A 27746-nucleotide genomic window follows, 5' to 3' on the forward strand; every position below is an offset into this window, starting at 1 on the left:
AACATCAGAATGGGTTGACTGTGGAATGATTACTGGTGCCAGATGAAGTGATTAGAGTCTCTCTAAAACTGCTGATCTCCTGAGATTTTCACACACACTAGTCTCTAGAGTTTACAGAGAAGGGTGAGAAAAACAAAAAAAACATCCAGTGAGTGGCAGTTCTGTGGACAAAAACACCTTGTTAATGACAGAGGTTAGATGAGAATGGCCAGACTGTTTCAAGCTGACAGGAAGGCGATAGTAACTCAAATAACCACATGTTACAACAGTGGTGTGCAGAAGAGCATCTCTGAATGCACAACACGTCCAACCTTGAAGTTGATGTTCTACAGCAGCAGAAGATCACAAACATACATTCAGTGTCCACTTTATTAGATACAGGAGTTACAGCACCTAATAAAGTGGCCACGCAATGTATGTAGAAGGCTTTGGGATGCTTTTGCATCCTGATTGCTGAGGCCATTTCATGCCTATTTTTGCCCTCTAATTAAGTTTTCTCCAACAGCCCTATACATTTTTAAGTCCTCATTTGATATCAAATGCTTATACCTGACTTATACTTTCTTTTCAATTCTAATCACACCTTCAATTCCCTTTGATAATTAAGGGTCCCAATTCTGCCATCTTTGCTTCTTACCCCTAAGGGTACATGTTGACTTTGATCTCTTGCAACACTCACAACACGCTGGAGGAACTCAGCAGGTCGGGCAGCATCCGTGGAAAGGATCGGTCGACGTTTCGGGCTGGAGCCCTTCGTCAGGGGTTCCGGTCCGAAATGTCGACCGATCTTTTCCACGGATGCTGCCCGACCTGCTGAGGTCCTCCAGCGTGTTGTGAGTGTTACTTTGACCCCAGCATCTCCAGATTATTTTGTGTTTATGACTTTGATCTCTTAATATCTCACCTTCAAATGTCCTCCCTTGGATTTTTCTTTTGCTTTACCAGCTCCTCCTGATCTATTTTTGCCAGGTCCTACTGAAAACTATTGAAATCAGCATCCCACCAATTTAAAATCTTAAATCTTGTACATAGGTACTGTCAAGACAGTAATTTTCATCCAGTGTTTTCAAATAGTAGCTATCATTTAGGTGAAGTCCACTCTGTAAGCAGTACTCAGCCTGGCAGACCCAAAACTTCCAATTCCAGTGTTATCCCAGCAGACAGACAAAAAGTTTTTAAGTTTAGATTTGAGAACACACTGAGAATCAAAATTCAGCAGCCGGCAAGTGCAGAGCATTATGCTTTAGCAGCAAATTACCTGGTGGATGGTTCATAGTTGTGGTGCTATACATTGTCTTGGGGACTGTCACTGCATTGTAAAGCTGCTGGTGCACATACTTCAATCATTGATTATTAGAATTACTTGCTAACTCTGCAGAATTCTCCATAATAATTTTGAAACCAACTGTCAGTTAAACTTTAAACTTAATTTGAAGCAATTTAGCTGAACACCAGAAAGGTTTGAAGCATGTTTACTTTTAAATGGCAATTGATTTTCACTTGACTGAGATTCAGAACTCAATGGCAATAATGAACTTAGGCAAGAGTCTGCATGGCTTTTAATTGCTCATTCATTTTATTGCCAGTCTTGGTGAACAAATCACCTCATTAAGCATTTACAGAGTAACCAGCCGGATATCACTGGTTATCAAAACGGTGCTTTAACAAAGATTTGTCGTAATTAAAGAGGACTTTGTGATTCTCCTGTTTAAATGGACTGCTTGATAACCTAGAGGCCTCTCTGAAAGTTGCATTCATAAGGAGATGCATAATAGTCTACACACTACTTAATCTTAACGGACCCTTAGAAAAATTGTGATATCAATTAGTAGGCTTGAAATATTTTATAAAATAGTTTCAACACTTATTTTGCATCTGTTCACTTCTATTATTTCAGTATTCAGGTTGATTGTTGTAAGGATCAATATGATGATGTCAAATTCCATTAAAGTCAGTCTGTATTGCTGAAATAGGAAGTGGATTGTTCCTGGTGGAGGAGCTGAAATTCATTCTGATCTGGGAAAATTTGAAGAATGGCACAAGAATGTTTTCCAATGTTATATGGAAGCTTTGGTGATGGGGGTGAAATTTAGGATAGATGATCTGTGTCACCAGTGGACCAGAATTCCTCTAGAAAAGGAAGGTGGGAGCAGCTGGTCTTTGAGGTCAATGCCAAGAGTCAAAGTGCAGTAACAAGGATGTAGTGCTCCAAGAAGGTGATTGATCTCACTCAGGTGGCTAGAATCAGAGGATGCATCTTCAAGAACTGTATCCTGCCAATTACACAAACACTGTGAAATTCACTGTGTCTAGAAAGAAAGGTACATACAATACAACTCCAGATTCATTCCCAAGAGTCAGATGTTCCAATCTACCCTCACACACATTTAATATGAGCACAAACTTCATGTCTGCATTTCACAGCTTGCACACACTGTCAGCTTGTCAATCATCTCAACTGCATTACCCTGACAGATTGCTTAACTCTCAGAACCTCTCTTCCCTTTCTATTGTAAGTCATGGCAACCAGAGGCAGCAAAAGTTGGTGGCAAAGGGAGATGGTGCAGGCCATCAGAAACATGGCTGTTGATGAGATTGTGGGTGGAGCTGTCGAAGGGATCCCCTTATCCAGTGTTTCTTCTCATATATTGAATTACCTCCGATCCAACACATATCTTTGCCAATTTACAAGCCGTAGTTCGTGAAAGCACCTATTTGTTGCTTTTTATCATACCAAATCCTTGCCTTCATCACAACCCCTTTACAGTGCAGATAAAGGGCAGAAGCAACAAGAAGCAAACGATGATGGCGGGTATCATTTTAGACTTGCATAGAAACAGGTTCTGAATATGTGCATCTCTGGACACCAGCCCTAGGTAGTGTAGTCGTTAGTGTAACGTTATTACAGAGCCAGGGACCCAGGGTCAATTCTGACGCTCTTTGTGTAAGGAGTTTGTACGTTCTCTCCATGACCGTGTGACTTTCCCATGGGTGCTCCGGTTTCCTTCCACAGTCCAAAGACATACGGTTTAGTAGGTTAATTGGTCACATGCGTGTAATTGTGCAACGCAGCCTCTTAGGACTGGAAGGGCCTTTTACAGTGCTGCATCTTTAAAATAAATAAAAAGTAGATAGATAATTTGTTAGGCCCACATCTTTAGTTTGGTCTGGCAGTTTAGAGGAATACCACATGATCTGAGGAAATCCCTTCACATTATTTCATTGTGTACCAAATGAAATACTGGACCAAGTGTAATGGATGGTTTATAAATGTTTCAGTGAGTAGAAACGGCTCTGTGAGAAGTAAATTCTGGGACTTGTTTGTTTTATTCTTTGAGATTAAGTATTGCCTTTGTTTTTATGGGATTGGATGAGGCAGAGCGCCAAGTGTAGAATTTAAAAATCATAGGTCTATCTGAACAGCAAATTTTGAAACTCAGTTTCACATTGGTTATTTATGCAGGATTGCTTAGTGGAATTGTGTTGTTGTGAACCTTGCTTTTGAACAATTAAAGAGACAGGAGCAAGACCTTGCCCCTCTAGTCTGTCTCTTCAAATCATGGCTGACTTGACCTCAATTCCACTTTATTACCTGCTCCCTATTACCCTTGATTCCTTGCATGTACTTAACAGCACTGTTTGTGGACTGTTCAGAATGTTAATTTTTCATAATTAAGCAGTTTAATTCAATCATGTCAGTAAGAACCTTTTTATAAGTAATTACATTATTCAATATGATTGAACGCTATGGGCTTGAAGGCTGTGGGGTTCTAGTGGATTTACTCAGTGAGATATACATAAATATGTATAAGATTTAAATGAGCTACCTTCTGAAAAAATGAGGCTTTTGACAAGTATCGGCACAATTGCTAATTTTGTACTGCTATAAAAATTGTCCTCTGTATCATAACATCAGCTAAAATGCATGAAGCACTCGCACACTGCAGCATGACCTCCTATGTAGAGACAAAGCACAAATGAACTCCGCCAAGAAATGAAGAGGCTGATATATAAATATATTTCCCTTCTTTTTCAAAAAAAGAGATAAGTAAATCCAGCAAAATGAGAAAAGGTGGACATTATTGACTCCAGCCACTAATTGGAGACAAGTTTAACTGGGTTAATTCCTCCAAGAGGACACAATCTTGTAGGATTTGGAGGCTTGCGTGCCTTAATGACCCGGAGAACCATGTTGGCTGAAGTCAGTGCTTCATGCTTTGGCTCTTGGTAGGGTCACCCATGCCAAACAGGTCAAAGGGTAGAGACCAGACTAAGAGTCGTCCACAGGTCCTCTAGGTTCAGGGGTTCAGCTCAGAGCCAACAACCCTGACTGGTAAAACAAAATTATTACAGAAACAGTAATGAAGAATCCTTCTGTATCTATGTGCGACAGTATGGACAGACAGAGATAGAGGATCTCCATTTCTGCCCCAAATGCCAGTGGCATAACAGGCAGTAAGTAAGTTAGCTGGCTTAATGGACAGCCTGAGGAAAACATAACAGTTAAAAATGTGCATGGGGTTGGGGAAAGAGTTTGTGTTGAGAGATAATGAATGAGAGACTCGTGATTCCTTGCAGCAACAGTGTAGATAATGGAAATGATTTGGAGTCAGTGTTAAGCATTTTCCAGTAGTCCCAGAGAACACCTCTGGCTTAGATGCTCTCCTGCAGGTATGCAGAGTGACACACAACCACTCTTGCACCTCAATATTGCGTTTAGGATTGCTCTGTAGAATTATGGTGTTTTAAATTATTTGATTATACTGAAACCATTGCTTGCAAATTTGAGAATGCACCTTGTCCATTATTAGTTAGTGGCACTTCCATCCATTTAGAGGATTGTTTCTTCAGAAAACTGAAGCCACCGCTGATGAACTCAACTATGAGTTTTGCACCAAACCCATAGATGAATGGCACGTGCATTTCACCTTCAATGATCTGCATTGTGATATGTCTTGGAATGACATTATTTGGGATAATTATCACTTGGTTAATTGTTGAAAATGAGCTGCAGTCTCCGTGTGGCATAGTGAGTCAAGACAACCCAGGTTCATGCATATAGGAGCACAGCAATACTATTCTGAATAACTGCGGTTTCCAATTAATAAGGCTATGGGCAATCATAATCAGAATCAGAATCAAAATCAAGTTTAATATCACCGGCATATGCCATGAAATTTGCTGTTATGTGGCAGCAGTACATTGCAATGCGTAATAAAAACTGGATATTTATATTTAATTTATATTTATATAAAAAAGTTAAATTAAGTAAGTAGTGCAAAAAAAGTATGAAATCTGATGGCAGAGGGGAAGAAGCTGTCGCTGAATCATTGAGTATGTGCCTTCAGGCTCCTGTACCTCCTCCCTGATGATAGAATGAGAAAAGGTCATGTCTTGGGTGGCGGGGGTCCTTAATGATGGATGCCGTCTTTTTGAGGCATCGCTCCTTGATGGTGGGGAGGCGAGTGACCATGATGGAGCTGACTGAATTTACAACCTTCTGCAGCTTACTTTGATCCTGTGCAGTAAACCCCCATACCAGACAGTGATGTTGCTAGTTAGAATGCTCTTCATGGTACATCTGTAGAAATTTGTGAGCGTCTTTGGTGACCTACCAAATATCCTCAAACTCCGAATGAAGTATCGCTGCTATCGTGCCTTCTTTGTAGCTGCATGCTATACTGGGCCCAGGATAGATCCTCAGAGGAGTCAACACCCAGGAACTTGAAATTGCTCACCCTTTCCACTTCTGACCCCCGAGGACTGGTGCGTGTTCCCTCTTCTTACTGACATTGATTGCAAGGCAGCCCATATGAAATAGCAATGAAATTGAAATTTGCTATGCACTCGAATGGAAATGATATGTAATATAAGAAAGTTATTGTGATTATAACCATTAATGAACTGAAAAGCAGAACTATCATCTTATTCTGATTGTGGGTCTTTTGTTATTGAACTGTTATTTATCTGTTTTACTTTTGAATGGACAATTGTGGAAAGCTAAAGACTTAACTCATTATCTCAGTGTTAAAGGGAGTAACAGCAATGCCCCGGGATTCATCAGTTTGGGGAGCAGACAGGAGGTTCTGTGGTGCGAATGAGATTCCCAGGTGATATGTTGCCTCCCAAGTGCCAGGGTCTGGAATATCTTGGATTGAGTCCTCAGCATTCTTGTGGGAGGGTGAACAGCCAGAAGTCATCCAGCATGCGCGGCCTCTCCGGTGAATGATATCTGTAATCTGTCAAGTAGGGTACCATGCACAATTCTGATTTGATGGAGACAGACGTGAGAGTACAGAGGAACATCTGGAGAAACTTCTGAAATGTCCGCTTCGCTGCGGCTGCTGCTGTGTGGTCCGGAATCTCCGGAGCAGAAGGCCCCGAATCCTTGGCTTTGCTTGTTTTGGCGGCCGGGGCAAGGTCGAAGGCGCTCGGCAGAGGATGGCGCTCGGGAGGCTGTATCGGAGGGGCTGGTTGGAGGCTCAAATTTTTCGGATGGACGGACTCAGTGTCGGCTGTGGTCGGGTGCTTCCAATGCATCGGCAGTTGTCGGTGCCTGGAGGTTTATGGCAGGGAGTTTCTCCCTTTTGCCGCCTGCTAGCGGGACTATCGGGAGTCGATCGGAACTTTGAGACTTTTTTTACCGTGCCCATAGTCTGCTCTTTATCAAATTATGGTATTGCTTTGCACTGCTGTAACTATATATTATAATTATGTGGTTCTGTCAGTGTTAGTCTTTGGTTTGTCCTGTTTTTCTGTGATATCACTCTGGAGGAACATTGTATCATTTCTTAATGCATGTATGCATTTCTACATGACAATAAACAAGGACTGAGTGTTCTCATAATCTAATCTAATCTAGAGCTGTAGGGGGATGGAAACCAGAGTGCCAGAAGAGTTAGTGGAGAGGGATGCTGTTAAGGCCTCAGACAAAGGGGTAGGAATCAAAAGATTGAGCAAGGTGTGACTGAATTCTTGAGCTGCCTATATTTCAAAAAAGAAGTATTGTAGGAAAGGTGGATAATAGTGCTGAAGATGAGGTAGCTGGTTTACAAACAGAGGCAATGTGTAGTGAGGAGAGGCTGTTAATAGGGTAAATTTGAAGTCAATAGGATGAGTTGCAATGTAAAAGGCAGACAAAATCGAAAAGGGTGAATACAGGACTGAAGGTGTTGTATCTGAATGCACGCAGTATACAGAATAAGGTGGATGAACTTGCAGCACAGTTGCAGACTGGCAGGTATGATACTGTAGGCATCATGGAATCATGGCTGAAAGAAGGTTATTGCTGGGAGCTTAGAGTCCAATGATACACATTGTATTGAAAGGATAGGCAGGAAGGCAGAGGGGACTGCGTCACTCTGTTGGTAAAAAATGCAATCAAATCATTAAAAAGAAATGACATTGGGTTGGAAAGTGTTGAATCATTGTGGATAGAGCTAAGGAACTGCAAGGGTAAAAAGACTCTGATGGGAGTTGTATAATGACCCCAAACAGTAAGGATGTGGCCTACAAATTACAATGGATGACAGAAAAAAATGCATGCCAAAAGGGCAAAAGTCATGGGGGGACTTCAATATGCCGCTAGATTGGGAAAATCAGGTTGGTGCTGGATTCCAGGAGGGGAATTTCTGGAGTGCCTATGAGATGGCTTTTCAGTGTAGCTTGTGGTTGAGCCCACTAGGGGATCAGCTATTCTGGATTGGGGGGTTGTGCAATAAACTAGGAATGATTAGAGAGTTTAAGGTAAAAGAACCCTTATGGGACATGATCATAATATGCTCGAATTCATCCTGAGATTTGAGAAGGAGAAGCTAAAGTCTGATGTATCAGTATTACAGTGGAGTAAAGGGAATTACAGAGGCATGAGAGAGGAGTTGGTCAAAATTGATTGGAAAAGAACCCTGACAGGGATGACGGCTGTAATTTCTGGAAGCAATTCGGAAGGCACATGATATATACATCCCAAAGAGGAAGTATTCTAAAGGAAAGAGGATACAGCCATGGCTAACAGAAGTCACAGCCAATGTAAAAGCTCGAGAGGGCAGATAATACAGCAAAATTGAGTGAGAAGTTTGAGGATTGGGAAGCTTTTAAAAACCAACAAAAGGCAACTAAAAACATCATTAAGAAGGTAAAGATAGAATACGAAAGTAAGCTGGACAATAATATTAAGGAGGATACCAAAAGTTTCTTGAGATCCATAAAGTGTAGAAGAGGCGAGAGTGGATATTGAAGTACTGCAAAGGATGCTGGAGAGGTATAGTGGGAGACGACAAAATCGCGGATGAACTGAATAAGTATTTTGCATCAGTCTTCCTTGTGGAAGATACTACCAGTAAGGTGGAAGTGCCGGGTGTCAGCGACCATGAAGTTACCATAACTAGAGAGAAGGTTCTTGAGAAACCAAGAAGTCTGAAGGTAGGTAAGTCACCTGGTCCAGATGACCGACTCTACCTTCAAGTTAACCTTGAGGGTGTTCTGTAATAGAAACATAGAAAACCTACAGCACAATACAGGCCCTTCGGCCCACAAAGCTGTGCTGAACATGTCCTTGACTTTAGAAATTACCTAGGGTTACCCATAGCCCTCTATTTTTCCAAGCTCCACGTACCTGTCCAGAACCTATCGTACCCGCCTCCACCACCGTCGCCAGTAGCCCATTCCATGCATTCACCACTTTCTGCGTAAGAAAACTTACCCCTGACATCTCCTCTGTACCTTCTTCCAAGCACCTTAAAACTGTGCCCTCTCATGCTAGCCATTTCAGCCCTGGGAAAAAGCCTCTGACTATCTACACGACGTTAGCATTCATTTCCAGAGGTCCAGAACACAATAGCAGGGATATGATACTGAGGCTGTATAAGGAACTGGTGAGGCCTCCTTTGAATATAGTGAATGGTTTTGGACTCCTCATCTAAGAAAAGATGTGCTGGCATTGGAGAGGATTCAGAGGAGGTTCAGAAAGATGATTTTGGGAACGAAAGGGTTATCATGTGAGGACGGTCTGTACTCGCTGAAATTCAAAAGGATGAGGGGGAGTATCATTAAAACCTTTCAAATGTTGAAAGGCCCAGACAGAGTAGATGTGGAAAAGATGTTTTGCATGGTGGGGGAGTCTAGGACAAGAGGGCACAGGCTCAGGATACAGGAGTGTCCATTTAAAGCAGAGATGCGAAGAAATTTTTTTAGCCAAAGGGTGGTGAATTTGTGGAGCTTATTGCCGTGTGCAGCTGTGGAGGCCAGGTTGTTGGGTGTAGTTAAGGCAGAGATTGATAGGTTTTTGATTGGCTATGGCATCAAAGATTATGGGGGAAGGCCAGGGAGTGGGGCTGAAGAGGGGAAAAAAAGGATCAGCCACGATTGAATGGCAGAGCACTCAATGGGCCAAATGGCCTAATTCTGCTCCTATGTCTTATAGTCTTAAAACCCTTTTATCCCAGTACTTATCTAAATGCTTTAACCACTTGTCTGGCTTCACACTGAATAGACACGTCACTCTTTGTGAGAGGAAGTTGCCCCTCAGGTCCCTTTCATATCTTTCACCCATCTCCTTATATCAATGCCCCTTTAGTTTTTTGCTCCTTTGTCTGGGGAAAAGAATATATGCCTACATATGCACCCCTCAGAATTCTATATACCTCTGCTACACAACTCTCCCCAGGGCTTGGCCATTCACTCTAGAAGTCATGTCTTGGTTTGACTTCACAAAATGCAACACTTCACACTTAACCAAATTGAAAGCCATTTGCTAATTTTCAGCACATCTAACCGAGATCTTCATGTAATATTTGATAACCATCTTTCTTGTCTGTCGCTACCTAGTTTATCATCATCTTCAAACTTACTAACCATGACAATTACATTCACATCCAAATCATTTATATAAATAACAAACAACAAAGGTCCCAGTGCTGACCTGTGGTACACCACTAGTTATAGGCCTCCTGCCCAAGAAACAACCTCAGAACCAGATTTATTGTCACTGGCATACAGTAAGACATGAAATGTGCAGATTTGTGGCGGCAGTACAGTGCAGGCAAAACAAGTTGCTGCAAGTTATAAATAAATAAGTAGAGCAAAAGAGGAATAGCATGAATTCATGGACTGTTTAGGAATCTGATGGCAGAGTTGGAGAAAAAAACTATTCCTGAATCATTGAGTGTGGGTCTTTGAGCTCCTGTATCTCCTCTCCGATGGTAGTAATGGGAAGAGGCTAAGTCCTGGTGAGTGAGAGTCCAGGGAGAGTTAGCTAAGAGGAATCCTTCTTGAGGCATTGCCTTTGTAGATGTCCTTGATAGTAGGGAGGCTTGTGTCTGTGATGGAGCTTGATGAGTCGGCAAAGCTGAAGCCTCATACGATCCTGTGCACTGGAGCATCCATACTAGACAGTGACGCAACAAGTCAGAATGCTCTCCATGGTACATTTGTAGACACTCTTTTTTCCTACCACTGAGCCAATTATGAGCACCCTTAGCTACCTCTCTCTAGACCTAAAGAGATCTACCTTGCCAGTCCAGCCTTATCAGTTCATTAACTAATCTGTTTCTTAGTTTGCTTTCCCAATTATCCTCACACGTCTTCATAAAATGTTGTTCCTATGTAATTTGAAGGCATTGGTATGGTCACTGGAACGCTATCATTTGTGGTTACCATCTCCAAAGGGATCTTTAACTACAAGATCCTTTATTTCTCCTTCCCCCACTACACACGACCAAGACTAAAATAGTCCAATCCCAGACAGGCTCTGTAGCACATTGCTGTACAAAACAATTTACAAATTCTTTTTCTGCCACACCATTGCCATTTCAGTTTGTCCAATCAAGATAGATTAAAATTTCCCATAACAACTGCAGTTCCCTTCAAACGTGTCCTCAAATTTTCTTCATTTTTGCTCCACCATATCAAGTAGTAATGTTTTGGGGATCTTTAAACCAGTCCCACTCATGTCTTCTTCTGCTCTATTGTTTGTGTTTCAAACAAAACAGATTCAACAGGGTGACATGGTAGCGTTAACAGTTAGAGTGGCACTTTTACATCGGAGTTCACTTCCGGCATCCTCTGTAAGCAGTCCGTCCTTCTCATCCAATGAGTGGGTTTTCTCCAGGTGTTCCAGTTTCCTCCCAGAGTCCAAAGATGTACCAGTTAGTAGGCTAATTAGTCATTGTAAATTGTCCTGTGATTAGTTTAGGGTTAAATAGGGATTGTTAGGGGGTTGCTGGGCAGCACGACTTGAAAGGCCAGGAGGGCCTTTTCTGATGAACTGTACCCGAGGGTTCTGAAAGAGGTAGCAGTAGAGATTGTGGAGGCATTAGTAATGATCTTTCAAAAATCATTGGACTATGGCACGGTGCCAAAGGTTTGGAAAATTGCAAACGTTACTCCACTCTTTAAGAAAGGAGGAAGGCAGCAGAAAGGAAATTATAGACCAGTTAGCCTGACCTCAAGTGGTTGGAAAGATGTTGGAGTCAATTGTTAAGGATGAGGTTATGGAGTACTTGGAAACACAGAACAAGATAGGACAAAGTCAGCATGGTATCTTAAGGGATCATCTTGCCTGACAAACCTGTGGGAATTCTTTCAGGAGATTACACATAGGATAGATAAAGGGGATGCAGTGGATGTTGTACATTTGGACTTTCAGAAGGCCTTTGACGAGGTGCCACACATAGGATATTTACCAAATTAAGAGCCCATAGCATTACAGGAAAGTTACTGGCATGCTTAGAGCATTGGCTGATTGGTAGGAGGCAGCGAGTTGGAACAAAAGGATCCTTTTCTGGTTGGTTGCCAGTGACTAGTGGTGTTCCACAGGGGTTGGTGTTGGGACCACTTTTTATGCTGTACATCAATTATTTACATGATGGAATAGATGGCTTTGTTGCCAAGCTTACAGATGATACAAAGAGTGGTGGAGGGTCAGGTAGTGTTGAGGAAACAGTAGGCTGCAGAAGGACTTAGACAGATTTGGAGAATGGGCAAGAAAGTGGCAAATGAAACACAATGCTGGAAATGCATGGTCCTGCACTTTGACAGTAGAAATAAATGTGCATACTATTTTCTAAATGGGGAGAAAATCAAAAGATCAGAGATGTAAAGGGACTTGGGAGCCCTTGTGCAGAACACCCTGAAGGTTAACTTGCAGGTAAAGTCAGTGGTGAGGAAGGCAAATGCCGTGTTAGCATTCATTTCAAGAGGTCTAGAATACAATAGCAGGGATGTGAAGCTGAGGCTTTATAAGGCACTGGTGAGGTCTCACCTCAAGTATTGTGAACAGTTTTGGGCTCCTCATCTAAGAAAAGATGTGCTGGCATTGGAGAAGGTTCAGAGGAGGTTCATCAGGATGATTCCAGGAATTAAAGGGTTATCATACGAGGAATGTTTGATATTTCTTATTTATTGATTTTTCTTATTTTTTATTTCTTCTTATTGATATTGCTATTTCTTCTGTTCTTATGTTCTCTGGGTCTGTACTCGCTGGAATTTAGAAGGATAAGAGGGGATCTCTTTGAAACCTTTTCAAATGTTAAAAGACCCAGACAGAGTAGATGTGGAAAGGATGATTCCCATGATGGTGGGGGGAGGGGTGGGTGTCTAGGACAAGAGCGCACAGCCTCAGGCTAGAGAAACATCCATTTAAAACAGAGACGTGGAGAAATTTCTTTAGCCGAAAGGTGGTGAATTTGTGGAATTTGTTACCACATGCAGATGCAGAGGCCAGGTTGTTGGTCATATTTAAGACAGAGCTTGATAAGTTCTTGATTGGACATGGCATCAAAGGTTATGGGTGGAAGGCCAGAAGTGGGGCTGAGGTGGGGAAAAATGGATCAGCCGTAATTGAATGGCGGAGCAGACGTGACAGGCCAAAAGGCCTAATTCTGCTCCTATGTCTTATGGTCTTGTGGCCCATCTAATCCCTGCTGAACAAGTTGCCTGACTGAACTAGTCCCATTTTCCTGCCATAGCCCTCTAAACCAGGGATTCCCAACCTGGGGTCTGCAGACTCGGTTGTTAATGGTAGGGGTCCATGGTATGGAAAAGGTAGGGAACCCCTGCTCTGAACCTTTCCTTTCCATCTAATTGTCTAACACACACGCAATGCAGGGGGAGCTCAGCAAGTCAGGCATCATACAATGGAGGAGAATAGACAGTTGACACTTTGGGCTAAGACCCTTCATCAGGAGATTACTTTTGTGTGTGCCGCAGCATCTGCAGAAACCTTTGTGTTTATCATGTACTGTCCAAATATCTTTTAAGTGTCATATTTGTACACCCGTCTCTACCACTTCCTCTGACAGCTTGTTATATATACACATCCCATCCTGTCCTTGAGGCCCACCTCCACTTTCTATTTAGTTTAAAGCCATGCCTATACCATATCTATGTGATTTACAAGGAAACTGGTCCAGCCCCAGCAAGATGAAGCCTATCTGAACTCACCAGCTCTCTCCTTCCCCTGTACTGGTACCCATGTCCCATGAATAGAATCCATTTTTCCCCACACAAAACTTCAAACCATACACATTTACCTACCTAATCCTATTTACCCTTTTCCAAGTTGCATGTGGCTCAGGTAGTAATCTAGAGATTATCAATATCATAGCTCAGCTTTTCAGTTTTGCTCCTAACACCTCATAATCTCTCAGAAGGACTTCCCTCCTGTGCCTACATTAGTGCCTATGTAGAGCATGACAATATTCCTCCTCCTTCAAGTTCTTCTCCAGCCCAGAAGAGTTAGCATTGACTCTTGAACTGGTCAAACTCAGCTGGACCTCATTTCAGTATGGATGAGATTTACAGTGGTTTTTGAATATCTGGAATTAATTTCGGTGTTAATGTAAAGGGCAAATCTGAACATGGTGATGGTACGTGGCATTGCTGACAGCAATTTTGGGATTTTCATGTAAAAACACAGAGTGAAACCTCAAAATTGCCCTTATTTTTGTTATGTATAGACAGTGAATGCAATCTCACTCTCTTTACTTCCAAAAACTCTGGGCCCATAAGTCTTGTCTGAAAGCAGTTCATTATACTGCTCATTATCCATGTATGTTCCTTTGATGGCAAAGCACAGAAATCAGAAATAGACTGATGACTTCTCAAGATGAGGATAACGCTGGGTAGCAGCTCCTTCACAAGTTTAATGTGGAGGCTGGAAGTTCACTCCAGGCACTCAGCACAGTCCAGTGCAGATAATTAGAGCCGAAGGAACACGAGTAAGAATAATTCTGAATTGGTGGAGTTGTGCATAGTGAAGATAGCTGTAAATGGATACAGTCCTGATGAAGGTTCTTAGCTCGAAATGTCGGCTGTTTACTCTTTTCCACAGATGCTACCTGGCCTGCTGAGTTTGTGTGTATTGCCTACAGTAGGATACAGATCAGTTACAGATATGGATGGAGAAATGTTGGATGGAATTTAATCAGAGCAGGTATGAGGTATTGCACTTAAATATAAAAGAGAAGTAGACAATAAAAGAATGCATCCTTAAGAGCACTGGTGAACTTAGGGATCTGACAGTCTGTCTATAGCAGGAGTCCCCAACTTTTTTTGCACTGCGGACCGGTTTAATATTGACAATATTCTTGCAGACTGGCTGAGCGGTGGGGGGGCGGGGGGTGTTCAAGTAGGGTTAAACTCACCTCAACATGTCTTTTACACTTAGGGTTGCCAACTTTCTCACTCCCAAATAAGGGACAAAAGTAGCAGTCAAATCCTGATGAAGGGTCCCGGCCTGAAACATCGACTGTATGTCTTCCTATAGATGCTGCCTGGCCTGCTGCGTTCACCAGCATAAGTGTGTGTGTTGACGGGCACTTGTGTTTACCCCGAGAAAGACTACCATGACCATGAAGCCTTGTGCGGGCAGCTGCGCGCGCATGCGTGATGCGCGCATATACGACCTGTGCATGCGCGTACGTGCTGATTTTTTTTCCACAAATCGGTTTTGGCTTAATCTTCCCGACTACACTGTACATACATTATTTCTACTTTATATAGGCTGTGTATTTATCATATCATTAATGCTTTTACTTTATGTTAGAGTTATTTTAGGTTTTATGTGTTATTTGGTATGATTTGGTAGGTTATTTTTTGGGTCTGGGAACACTCAAAATTTTTTTCCATATAAATTAATGGTAGTTGCTTCTTCGCTTTATGCCATTTCGGCACGAACAGTTTCATAGGAACGCTCTACCTTAGCGGGGGAAATATGGGACAAGGGCGGTCCCGTATGGCACAAACCAATTTAGCCCAATATACGGGATGTCCCGGCAAATACGGGACAATTGGCAACCCTATCATCATGTTCAACAGGGCGTGACAGGGAATGAGGAAAGATGCAGCTGACTTGTATTGTTTCCTCGCGGCCCGGTAGCACATGCTTTGCGGCCCGTTACCAGTCCGCTGCCTGCTGGTCTATAGCTCCCTGAAGGTGGCAACGCAAGTAGATAGGGTGTGTGGTATGCCGATCTTCATTGGTTGTGGCACTGAATGTAAGAGTCAGGAAGTTATATTGTATGAAACTGGAGTTAGGCTACATTTGGAGTCAGGAAGTTATATTGCAACAGTATGAAACTGGAGTTAGGCTACATTTGGAGTCAGGAAGTTATATTGTATGAAACTGGAGTTAGGCTACGTTTGGAGTCAGGAAGTTATATTGCAACAGTATGAAACTTGAGTTAGGCTACGTTTGGAGTATAGTGTGCGGTTCTGGTTGCACCATTATAGGAAGGATTTACCAGAATGCTGCCTGGATGGAATGTATTCGCTAAAAAGGAGTGATCGGACAAATTAGGGCCATTTTCTCTGGAGCATTGGATGTTGAGGATAGACCTGATAAAGTTAATGAAATTATCAGAGACATACATAGGGTTGATAGCCAGAGTTTGTTCCCCAGCATGGAAAGCCAAATGTTTGATGCCCTAAATGAGGAGGGGGAATGTTTAGAGTAGTTTTTTTACACAGAGGACTGGGTACCTAGAACTAGCTGCCACTGGTGATAAAAGCAGACGTGATAATGGAGTTTATGTAGGCACATGAAGATGCAGCGAGTGGAGAGATACAGATCGCGTTTAAGTAGATCGAATTAGTTGGATCTGGCATCATAAGAACTTAAGAAATAGGAGCAGGACTAGGCCACATGGCTCATCAAGCCTGCCCTGCCATTCAATAAGATCATGGCTGATCTGGCCTTGGACTCATCTCCACCTTCCTGCCTTTTCCCCATAACCCTTAATTCCCCTACTAAAATCTATCCAACCTTGTCTTAAATATACTTACTGAGATAGCCTCCACTGCTTGGGCAGAGAATTCCACAGATAATCATCTGTTCCCCTAACTATGCTATCCTCTTTGACTACTAAATTTCTCTTCCTCCTCCCCCCACCACATGAATATGCCTGGGTAACTTGGACAGTTTGCACTGTCCCCATCCTGGTACCAGTACAAAGATACGTTATAAATGGAATCTCTGAAAGGTGATTGAACTGTTCACCGGTTACTGAAGATGAAAAATCTACCTCCATGTTATTACAGAGTCATAGGAAAGTACAGCACAGAAACAGTCCACCATACCCCTGCCATCCATGTACCTATCCAAACTTCTCTTCAACGTTGAAATAGAGCTCACAAGCACCACTTGGACTGGCAGCTCATTCCACATTCTCATAACCCTTAGCATGAAGAAGTTCCTCCTCATGATCCACTTAAACTTTTCACCTTTCACCTGTAACCCATGACCTCTCATTGTAGTCCCACCCAACTTCAGTGGGAAAAGTCTGCTTGCATTTATCATATCAATACCCCTCATAATTTTGTTTACCTCTATCAATCTCTCCTCAATTTTCCATATTGTAAGGAATAAAGTCCCAACCTATTCAATCTTTCTCAGATCCCCCAGTCCTGGCAACATTCTTGTAAACTCTCACTGTACTCTTTCAACTTTCTCTTTCCTGTAGGTAGGTGAACAAAACTGCACAGAATACTCCAAATTAGGCCTCACCAATGTCTTATACAACTTCAACATAACATCCCATCTCCTGTACTCAATACTTTGATTTATAAAGGCCAATGTGCCAAAAGCTTTCTTTACGACCCTATCTACCTGTGCCGCCACTTTCAAAAAATTATACATCTGTAAACCCAGATTCCTTTTATCTACTACACTCCCCAAGTGCCCTACTGTTCACCGTGCAAGACCTTTTCTGGGTTGGTCCTACCAAAGTGCAACACCTCACGCTTGTCTGTATTAAATTACATCTGCCATTTTTCAGCAATTTTTCCAGCTGGTCTGGATCCCACTGCAAGCTCTGATAGACTGGGGGTGTGTAGTGAAGAGAGAGGAAGTCTAAATCTTGGTGCAATCCACAAATTTGCCAATCCAGTTAACCACATTATCATCCAGCTCATTGATATGGATGACAAATAACAAAGGACCTAGCAGTCCACTAGTTACAGGCCTCCAGTCAGAGAGGCAACCCTCTACTACCACTCTCTGGCTTCTCCCACAAAGCCAATGTCTAATGCAGTTTACTACCTCATCTTATACGCCAAGCGACTGAACCTTCTTGACCAAACTCCCCTGCGGGATCTTGTCAAATGCATTACTAAAATCCATGTAGACAACCTCCACTGCCTTGCCTTCATCCACTTTCCTGGTGACTTCCTCAGAAAAACTCGATAAGATTGATTAGACATGACCATGCATGAAGCCATGCTGACTATCTTAAATCAGTCCATGTCTATCCAAATACTCATATATCCGGTCCCATAGAATACTTTCCAATAACTTTCCCACAACTGATGTCAGGCTCACTGGTCTATAATTTCCTGGTTTATATTTAGACCCTTTCTTAACAGCGGAACAACATTGGCTATCCTCCAATCTTCCAGTCACTAAGGATGATTTAAATATCTCTGCTAGGGCCCCGACAATTTCTGCACCTGCCTCCTGCAGGGTCCAAGGGAACACTTTGTCAGGTCCTGGGGATTTATCCACCCTAATTTGCCTCAAGAGAGCAAACACCTCCTCCACTGTAATCTGTATAGAGTCCATGAGGTGGATGTTGTTTTGACTTACTTTTATAGACTGTGTCCATCCCCACTTCCTTTCTGAATCACAGAGACCTGATTGCTGTGACCTTCCTCTGCTAGGCCATCCTCCCCATCTACAGTATCCAAAGTGGTATACCTGTTGTTGAGGAGGATGATCACAGGAGTATTCTGTTCTGACTCTTTAAAACCTTTCTCCTTCCTGAATGTCACCCAGTTTCCTGTGACCTGCACCTTGGGAGCAACTACCTCTCTATATTTCCTATCTATCTCTCCCTCATAGAGCAATTGCTCATTGAACAATCTCTTCCCGATTGTCGGGTCCATTTCAGTTTTAGGCTGGCACCATTCAATCTTGCCACATAATTGAGAATTGACAAAAATACACAGTACTGACAATTAGTGCTACTAAGCAAAGAATTATCTTTTGTCATTTATAATGTTAAGCAGATCATTGAATGTGGTTCTAGTTTAAAACAGACTTTCAACCATTTATTTTTAGTTTAATCAATTAATCAGGTTCGTGGTAGAGGCTAGAAAGAAAATAAGCATTTTACAATATGTTAATTAGCTGTCTAACTATCAGCCTCGGTACTTTAGTAAAGTTATTACAAGAATAATTCAATAGCTAGGAAGGTTTTATTTAATAGAGGTATAGCTAGAATTTTGAGCTAATTTCCCTGAAGTTGGAGCTGCAGAGTACCTGAAGAAAAGCTGTCGCACTCTGGAATTATGGTGGCTCTCTGAACACCAATGGCTTTTTCTTCTACTTGTCAACTTCTGAAAGCCTCCTGGAGCTGTCTCTTGTGGAAGTGGACCAATATTTCTCTGGAACTGTAGTGATGACGTGTCAGAAACCTATGCTTTTATTTGCTGATATCACCACAAGCCATAGACAAAATACTAAATTAAAGTTGGATAGTGGTAAAACCTGACTCAGTGGATTTGAATAATGATTGTATGCTGTGCAGATTGTGACTGGAGTAAAAATAATAGCCCAAGGCAATTGGCTTTTAATCATTGGGGAAAGAATGGGTGATCGTTTACAAAACAGTGGTCATCAAATTTTCATTGACATGGGTAACTATCCCCTTTATAAATGTTTAACTAGTGAAGCTCTTCATCCAAAATGACATGTCCTGGTACCTCACTTGAATAAACTACTAAAGACAACTAGAAATAGGGAAGAATTACATGGTGTTTTATAATTTTCAAGAAGTATGAAGGCTGTTCAGTGTAATTTTTATGATTCCACAATAGCAAAATCTTATGTGATACCATGCATATATTTTGTTCTTTCTTTCTACAATCACTTAAAATAAGATTCTCCATTAAATCATCATAATTATGCAGCCATCATTTCAGCTCCAGTGGTTATTTCCACTGACATTAAGAATTTGAGTTACATCTTTATCCTTCAAAAAATTTATAGTCCATTCAAAAGTGCCTATTCAACAAAAAGAAAACACACAATTGCTTAGTTATAAAGAACTATAATCAGGACAAGAACTTACTCATTTCTCTTCAATGAATGTTGTTTCAGTTCAAAAATGGTATCATCTAAACTTGCCCTCATTGAGAAGTGACGCAAGTTATGAAAGTAATAGCAAGTTCACTTCACTGCACTGTGTGCAGGTGAGATTCTGATTTTCAATGGTATTTCAAAATATATCTGAGAGGTCATGAATTGGAATTGGTTTATTACTGTCACATGTATGGAGATACAGTGAAAAGCTTGTCTTGCATACTGTTCAAACAGATCAGATCATTACCTTTTGCAATGAGGTAGAACAAGGTAAATCAATAACAATGAAGAATAAAGCGTAGCAGCTACAGGGAAAATGCAGAGCAGGTAAACAAGATGCAAGATCATAACAAAGTAGATTGTGAGATAATGACTCCAACTTATTGTACTAATTTTATAACAGTGGGGTAGAAGCTAACTTTTAGCCTGGTGCTTTCAGATTTTTGTATCGTATGTCCAATGGGAGAGGGAAGAAGAGAGAATGTTTGGGTGGGTGTGGCCTTTGATTATGTTGGCTGCTTTACTGATGCAGTGAGAAATAAAGACAGAGTCCAAAGAGTGGAGGATAGTTTCCGTGATGTGCTGACCCGTATCATAATGCACAAGTTTCCAGAGAACAGGGGAAAATACATCCCCAACACATCCCTTGTCCTGATGGCCACATCTAGCTGTGTGTAGCACTGGAGTAAGCAAGCTCCATGTGCTGAGGTTCTATCTGACCTGGTGTTTTGAAGGATAGGCTTGCCTTTGTTCTTATGTGATATCCAATTTAGTTGTATAGAATACAGTGACAACTATACTACCTGTCCTTTCAGAAAAATACTTTTGACCACGTCCACCAGGCAGCGGTCAGCATGAAAAGGCCTGCAAGTATTGTGGGATAGGAGCACAATGGATCCTGTGGTATGGTTTTCCAAGCAGACTGCCAAAACCATTTGGCAGAATACTACATCGCTGGAAATCACCAACAAGCACCAAGACCTGGCGTTGAGAAGGGCATTCCCATCAAGTCCTTCCTATGCAGTTGGCACCTCAGCCACCGTGCACTCTGCTTTTGGGATGGCTTTGATGAGGACGAGGCAGTTGCCCTCCTCTTCATGGACCGTGTATACGCAAAGAAGATCTCAAGGGTCTTCCACAAGCAGCTACATGACAGCAGACACTGGTCCATGGGCTGTTCCCAAGGATGCACCGAGAGACAGAAATGAAGTGCTGTGGGTTGCTTATCAACTGGGTGAAAATACTTTTTTGGTCTGCCCAAAACCTGTTGAACTTCCAATCCAATGAGATGACCATGACAGAATGCTGCCCACTGGCAGCAATCAAGGCCTTTGATTTGTGGGAGATTGCCAGAGAGCCACATGTGCAGGTACTGTTAGCTGATGTGGAGATCCATTTATCGATGGTGACGTAATTGAACAGCAGCTGGTGCCTGGCTTCTGGACATTGGACTGAGGGACTTGTGGTGATCTCTCAGGGAAGAGAGAGTGTGAGGCTATTGGCTGTGTTGTGGAGCAAAATCTGACTTTGTCCATGAGTGTGAGGTGTTTGAATTTCATGTAATATTAGCTGGATTGCTTCTTCCTCTTGCTGCCACCTCAGCATGAACCAGGATGGCTTTCTGGATTCCTGAATAGTGTTCCTCCTCTTTTGACCAACACACCTGGAGCTGCAGCTGAATGCCCACTGTACCTGTACTCTTGCTACAGCTACCATCAAGCTAGCTATGATTTCACCTGCCACTGCTGGGAATGACAGCTTCGTGCTTAACAGTACTGGTGTGACAATAGAAAATAGACAGTAGACAATAGATAATAGGTGCAGAAGTAGACCATTCGGCCCTTCGAGCCTGCACCGCCATTCTGAGATCATGGCTGATCATCTACTATCAATACCCGGTTCCTACCTTGTCCCCATAACCCTTGATTCCCCTATCCATAAGATACCTATCTAGCTCCTTCTTGAAAGCATCCAGAGAATTTTCCTCCACTGCCTTCTGAGGCAGCGCGTTCCACACCTCCACAACTCTCTGGCATCCATGGCGTCCGTCACTACCATCTACAGTAGTTTCACCTGGGGCTGATCACATGTGAAGCCTGGCCCCGAAGTATGTGCTAAGCCATTAAACAGCGCAGTAATTGGTGGCTGAGCACTACAACCACATGAATGGAAGGAAAACGTACATTTTCCGCATTGCTTGCACAAAGGCTAGTGGGTATGCTGCCATCTCAGTGTATGTTTTTCGTCACTTATCCTATTTAGCTTCTTATGGGTTCAGTTTGAAACCCATCATTGATCTAGATGTTTTTCCAAACCAAACTGGGTGTATCAGTATGTCTATCCAACCCCATCAGTTTTGGTACATCGCAACAAGTTTGCTAAGGTTTATACCAGTGGTTAAATAAACTGAATTTAACTTTATAGAATCATAGATTCCTAGAGTAATATAGCATAGAAACAGACCCTTCAGCCCAACTGGTTTATGCCAACCACAGCATCCTCTCTGTTAGTCCCAGTTGCCCAAGTTCCTCCCGGAAACCTCCAAGCCCTTCCCCCTCTCTGTACCTATCCAAATGTCTCTTAAATGCTGCATTGGTACCTGTCTTAACCACTTCCCTTGGCAGCTCATTCCAAGTTACCTCTCAGGCCTCCTAAATCTCTCTCCTCTTATCTTGTATCAGCACCCTCTATTTTGGAATGCCACAACCCTGGGGAAAAGACTTTGACTGTCCACCTTATCCATACTCCTCATGGATTCATAAACTTCTGTGAGGTCATCTTACATTCACCCACACTCCAAGGAACAAAGATCCAATGTGGCCAGTCACTCACTATAAATCAGTCCCTCTGGTCCAGGCATCGTTCTCATAAACCTTTTCTGCACCCTCTGCAGAATGACAATGCCTTTCCTATAAAAGGGTGGCAAAAACTGTAAACGATACTCCAAGTGCGGTCTCACCAACAACTTGTATAGCTGTAACATAATCTCCCTACTCCCAAGCTCAAAGTGCCCTCAGCATGCTAACAACCTTCTCCACCACCCTGCCTACATGCACAGTCACTTTCAGCAAAATATGCACTTGTACTTCCTGGTCTCTCCGTTCCACTAAACTTGTTAGTTCCCTTCCATTCACTGTATGGGTCCTAATGTCCAAAATGCAACACCTCACACTTACCCACATTCAAGTTCTTTTGTCATTCCTCAGCCCATCTCCTCAGCTGATCAAGGCCTTTGGTAATTTATTATAACCTGCTTCATTATCCACTAATTTAGTATTGTTATGTATTTAATATTTCAGTAATATTTGAGTAATATGTAAATATATTGTTTGAATACGCATTCTTGTTCATTTACATAATTCATTATAGGTTATATGTAAAAGTACATGAATAGCACACTTCACTAAAAGTGAAAACGAAGTTTACACGTATCATTCAGGCTCCTTTGTTTTTCTTTCAATTAGTTTTACATTGCAGAGTTACAGAATATAAACGGTGGCTACAAAGAAGTTTTAAATGAACCTGAGACAGCTACCTACTTGTTAAAGCACAGCAAGATACTGGAATAAAAAAACTCTGCAGCACCTGTCTTTTCAGAAGAGGGAGAGAGAAAAGGCTGTGTTAAAGAAAAGGGCAGAAAACAGACAAATTCATGGGTTCATAGGCAGTGAGTACCAGGTGATAATAATCGTAAATAAAGAAAAAAAGCAGAAATGGCTGGCTACATCAGAAAGATAGACGCATTCAATTGCACAAGAGATCACTGGAATATGTATACTGAATGAATTGAGCAGTATTTTAAAGCAAATGAAATAGTCAATGAGAAGTGAGTGCCAGTTTTGCCAAGTGCATTGGGTGGAAGGAGTTCATATACACCAGATCAATGTAGGTTTTAAAGAGAAACTTGCAGAAAATGCAACAAAGCAGGACATATGACAGACAAAAATAAATGGATTGCACAGAGAAGAAGAATAGATAAAAAGACAAGTTGCAGTTTCAATCTGCAAGCTGTTGATGAAAAATCTAACAATGATGGAATTGGACGCTGGCTTGTCTGTTTTGATCATTCCACAATATGAGTTTGAATGACATTTGGATATTGGCACCAATGATATATGTAGGAAAGGCGGGGAGGTCCTGATGAGAGATTTTAGGGAGCTAAGTAGAAAACTGAAAAACAAGACCACCAGGGTAGTAATCTCTGGATTGCTGCTTGTGTCATGTACCAGTGAGGGTAAGAATAGGAGCATTTGGCACATAAATGCATGGATGAGGAACTATGCAGTGGGCAGGGGTTCATAGTTCCGGATCATTGGGATCTCTTTTAGGGAAGCTATGACCTGTACAAAAGGGACGGGTTATACCCAAACCCAAGAGGAGCCAATATCCGAGTGGACAGGTTTGCTAGAGCTGCTAGGGAGGGTTTAAACTAATCTTGCAGGGGGGTAGGTACCAGAGTGATAGGGCTGAGAGTGGGGCATTTGATATATAACTAGGTGCAGTGAGACTGGGGAGGAAGAACAGGCTCATGATAGGACAAAATTGCAGTCAACATCATGGTCTGCAATGTACGAGGGGCTACAAAATTGAAAAGGTTCGTGAATACAGGACTGAAGGAGTTATATTTGAATGCACGCAGAATATGGGATAATGTAGATGAAGTTGTAGCAGAGATAGAGATTGGCAGGTATGACATTGGCAAGTATCACTGAATTGTGGCTGAAAGAAGATTATAGCTGGGAGCTTGGTATCTAAGGATAAACGTTGTATCAGAAGGACAGGCAGGTAGGCAGAAGGGGTGAGGTGGCTGTGTTGGTTAAAAAAAAATGAAATCAAGTCCTTAGAAAGAGGTGACATAGGATTAGAAGGTGTAGGTGTGGTCTACAAATTACAATGGGAGATAGAAAATGCAGTCAAAAGGGCAATGTTATGATAGTCATGGAGGATTTCAATATGCAGGTAGATTGGGAAAATCAGATTGGTGCAGGAACCCTGCAAGATGGCTTTTCAAAGCAGCTTGTTGTTGAGCTCATGAGGGAATCAGCTATTCTGGACTGGATGTTGTGCAATGAACTGGAATTGATTAGCGAGCTTAAGGTAAAGGAACCCTTAGGAGAAGTGATCATATGATAGAATTCACCCTCTAATTTGAGAGGGAGAAACTAAAGTCAGATGTAGCAGTACTAAAGAGAATCACAGAAGCATGAGAGAGGAGCTGGCCAAAGTTGATTGGAAGGGGACACAAGCAGGAATGACAGCAGAGCAGCAACGGGTGGAATTTCTGGAAGCAATTCAGAAGGCACAGGATAGATACATCCCAAAGAAGAAGTATTCTAAAGGCAGGATGACACAATGGTGGCTGACAAGGGAAGTCAAACCCAATATAAAAGCCAAAGAGAAAGCACAAAATAGATTTAAAAAAATAGTGGGTAGAGGTTTGGGAAGCTTTTAAAAAGTAACAGAAAGCAACTAAAAAAGTCATAAAGATGGAAAAGATGGAATATGAAGGTAAGCTAGCCAATAATATTAAAGAGGATACCAGAAGTTTCTTTAGATATATAGAGAGTAAAAGATTCTAGAGTAGATATTGGACTGCTGAGGAGGTAGTAATGGGGGACAAGGAAATGGTGGATGAACTGAATTAATATTTTGCATTAGCCTTCACTGTGGAAGACACTAGCAGTATACCGTAAGTTTGAGAATGTCAAGGGACAGAAGTGAATGAAATTGCCATTACTGTGGAGAAGGTGCTTGGGAAATTGGAAGGCCTGAAAATAGATAAATCACATGAACCAGATGGTCTTCAGCCACCTCATTCAGAACTCTGGAGTGTAGATCATCTGGTTCCCGTGATTTACCTACCTTCAGACCTTTCAATGTCCCAAGCACTTTCTCCCTATTCATGGCAGAGTTCTGAAAGAGGTGGCTAAAGAGATTGTGGAGGCATTAGTAATGATCTTTCAAGAATCGCTAGATTCTGACATGGTTCTGCAGGAATTGAAAGTGGCAAATGTCATGCCACTCTTCAAGAAGTGAGAGAGGCAGAAGAAAGAAAACTATAGGCCAGTTAGTCTGACCTTGGTGGTTGGGGGTACTTCAGGACACATGATGAAATAGACCAAAATCAGCATGGTTTCATTAAGGGAGAATATTGCCTGACAAATCTGTTGGAATTCCTCCAGCATTTTGTGTGTATTACCTTGTAAATATATTGTTTGATTAAGCAATCTTGTTTGTTGAAATTATTAGTTACTGGTTATATGTAAAATTACATGAATGACATATGTCATGACGCCACCGTGTCGTAAGTGTGCACCTCGCTGGAAGTAAAGTGAACTTTACAGGTATTTCTTGGGCTCTCTTTGTTTTGTTTCAATTATAGTTTGTAACTCCTAACCATAAAACTAACAAGTATCATCAGAAAACTTGCTAATTGTGCCATTTACGTTCAAATCCGAATTATTTGCATTGCTAATAGATAATAGAGGTCCAACATTGACACCCCATTATTCATGAGCTTCCAATTAGAGACATGACCTTCAACCAGCACCCTCTGCTTCCTATCATTGAGCCACATCTGAATCCTGAATCTCCCTCACTAACAACCGTTGAATAGCATGTGACCTAATCTTCCAGATTAGCCTGTCCTGAAGGACCTTGTCATAGGTCCATATGGACAATATCACTTACCCCATCTTTATTTGTCCTGATTATTTATCCTTGATGACCTCAAAGGTTCATCTGACATGACCTCCCACGCACAAAACCATGCTGACTCTTCCTATTGAGGCCACTGAGCTGGGGGCCTAACACACTTGGGGCCTAAACACAGTTTTAACTTCTAATTGTGCAAGTTTCAAATTATACCAAAACTGACAGTGAAACATGTGATGAAGAAAAATACTGAATATGACCTTTTAAAAATACAAACGTTTGTAGTTTTAGTGTAATGACAAAAGGATTAATGAACAATCTTGCATTTAAAGGTCCTTTAGGAAAGAATCATAATAATAAGTAACACACATAAAATGCTGGGGGAGCTCAGTAGGCCAGGCAGCATTTATGAAAAAGAGTAAACAGCTGATGTTGTGGGCCAAGACTCTTCATCAGGACTGGAAAAAAGGATGAGAAGTTAGAGCAAGAAGGTGGGGGGGGGGCGCGTGTGGGAGGACGAAGTACAAGGTGGTACAAGGAACATATAACATTGAGGTCCAGCAAAAAACAATGAAAGTCGTGTACAATTATCCTATCATGGGCTATTTTCTTTTTAGCGGTCACTTGTAAAGTGGGGATACTTTATTCGATTACACCTCTGTTGGTGTAAAGTATCAAATTTACCTTTTCAGAATGTGTGGTAAAATGAAAAACTGGAGTTAGGATTAGGAATAAACATAACGAGGTGATAAGATTCTTCCTTGTTTCCATGGCTGTAAAGAATCATACCTTCTCCTTGTGGTTGTGGAGTGGCAGACTGGAAAGGTGGAGATGGGTTCTAAAAACGGGTCAGGTCTTTCCAAATAAGCTTTGGGCCAGTTACGCCGAGAACGCAATATGAAATTGCAACTAAGCCTTTTAATTATCATTCAATGTGTGGTTGTAAACGGTGCATTACTGTTGGGGTTGAAATTGAATCTTATGACTAATTTATTCTCTTGTGATTTTATAGTGTAGTCACCTCTCTGAAATTCCTTACGATCTGGACACTGATACTGTTGGCAGATTTCATCCTTGAGCTCCGATTTGAATATTTATGGCCAGGTTGGCTATTTGTCAAAGGGGTGTATGATTCCTCTCGATGTCAGGGTCTTGTAAGTATAATTTAGCCCTTTATATTTTGAATACAGATTCAAAATAATTACCATGTCTCTGCTTGGGGTCCTATATATGGCATTGTATTTGCCGTTGGTAAAATAATTCAAAATTTAACTATCGCTCTTGAATCTGATTCTATGTAAAGCTATTAGGTGTGTTACTGTGATCCTAGTAAATAAACTACTGCTAATAGTTATATTATCCAGTGTGGAAAATCTAATTTACATTTCTTAGAAAATGATATTTATTGGTAAATCATCTACAAAGATGCTGGTTGTTAAATTGCAAGGAGGGGGACATATGGAATTGTTTTATTAAAACAAGCATATTGTTCTAAGAGTCATTTCTTTTTAGTATA

General features: G+C 41.7%; 1 protein-coding gene across 1 annotated transcript in view; it reads left to right on the top strand.

Annotated features, from left to right (window-relative positions):
* Nucleotides 1–27746, top strand: part of LOC134358524 (macoilin-like) — a 108124-nt gene that overhangs the window by 20340 nt on the left and 60038 nt on the right. The window contains exon 3 of the mRNA XM_063070847.1: nt 27243–27384. Within this exon, the coding sequence (XP_062926917.1) occupies nt 27243–27384 (142 nt within the window). The remainder of the gene's footprint in view (nt 1–27242; nt 27385–27746) is intronic.

Source organism: Mobula hypostoma, chromosome 2, assembly GCF_963921235.1.
Source record: "Mobula hypostoma chromosome 2, sMobHyp1.1, whole genome shotgun sequence".
Taxonomy (NCBI): Eukaryota; Metazoa; Chordata; class Chondrichthyes; order Myliobatiformes; family Myliobatidae; genus Mobula; species Mobula hypostoma.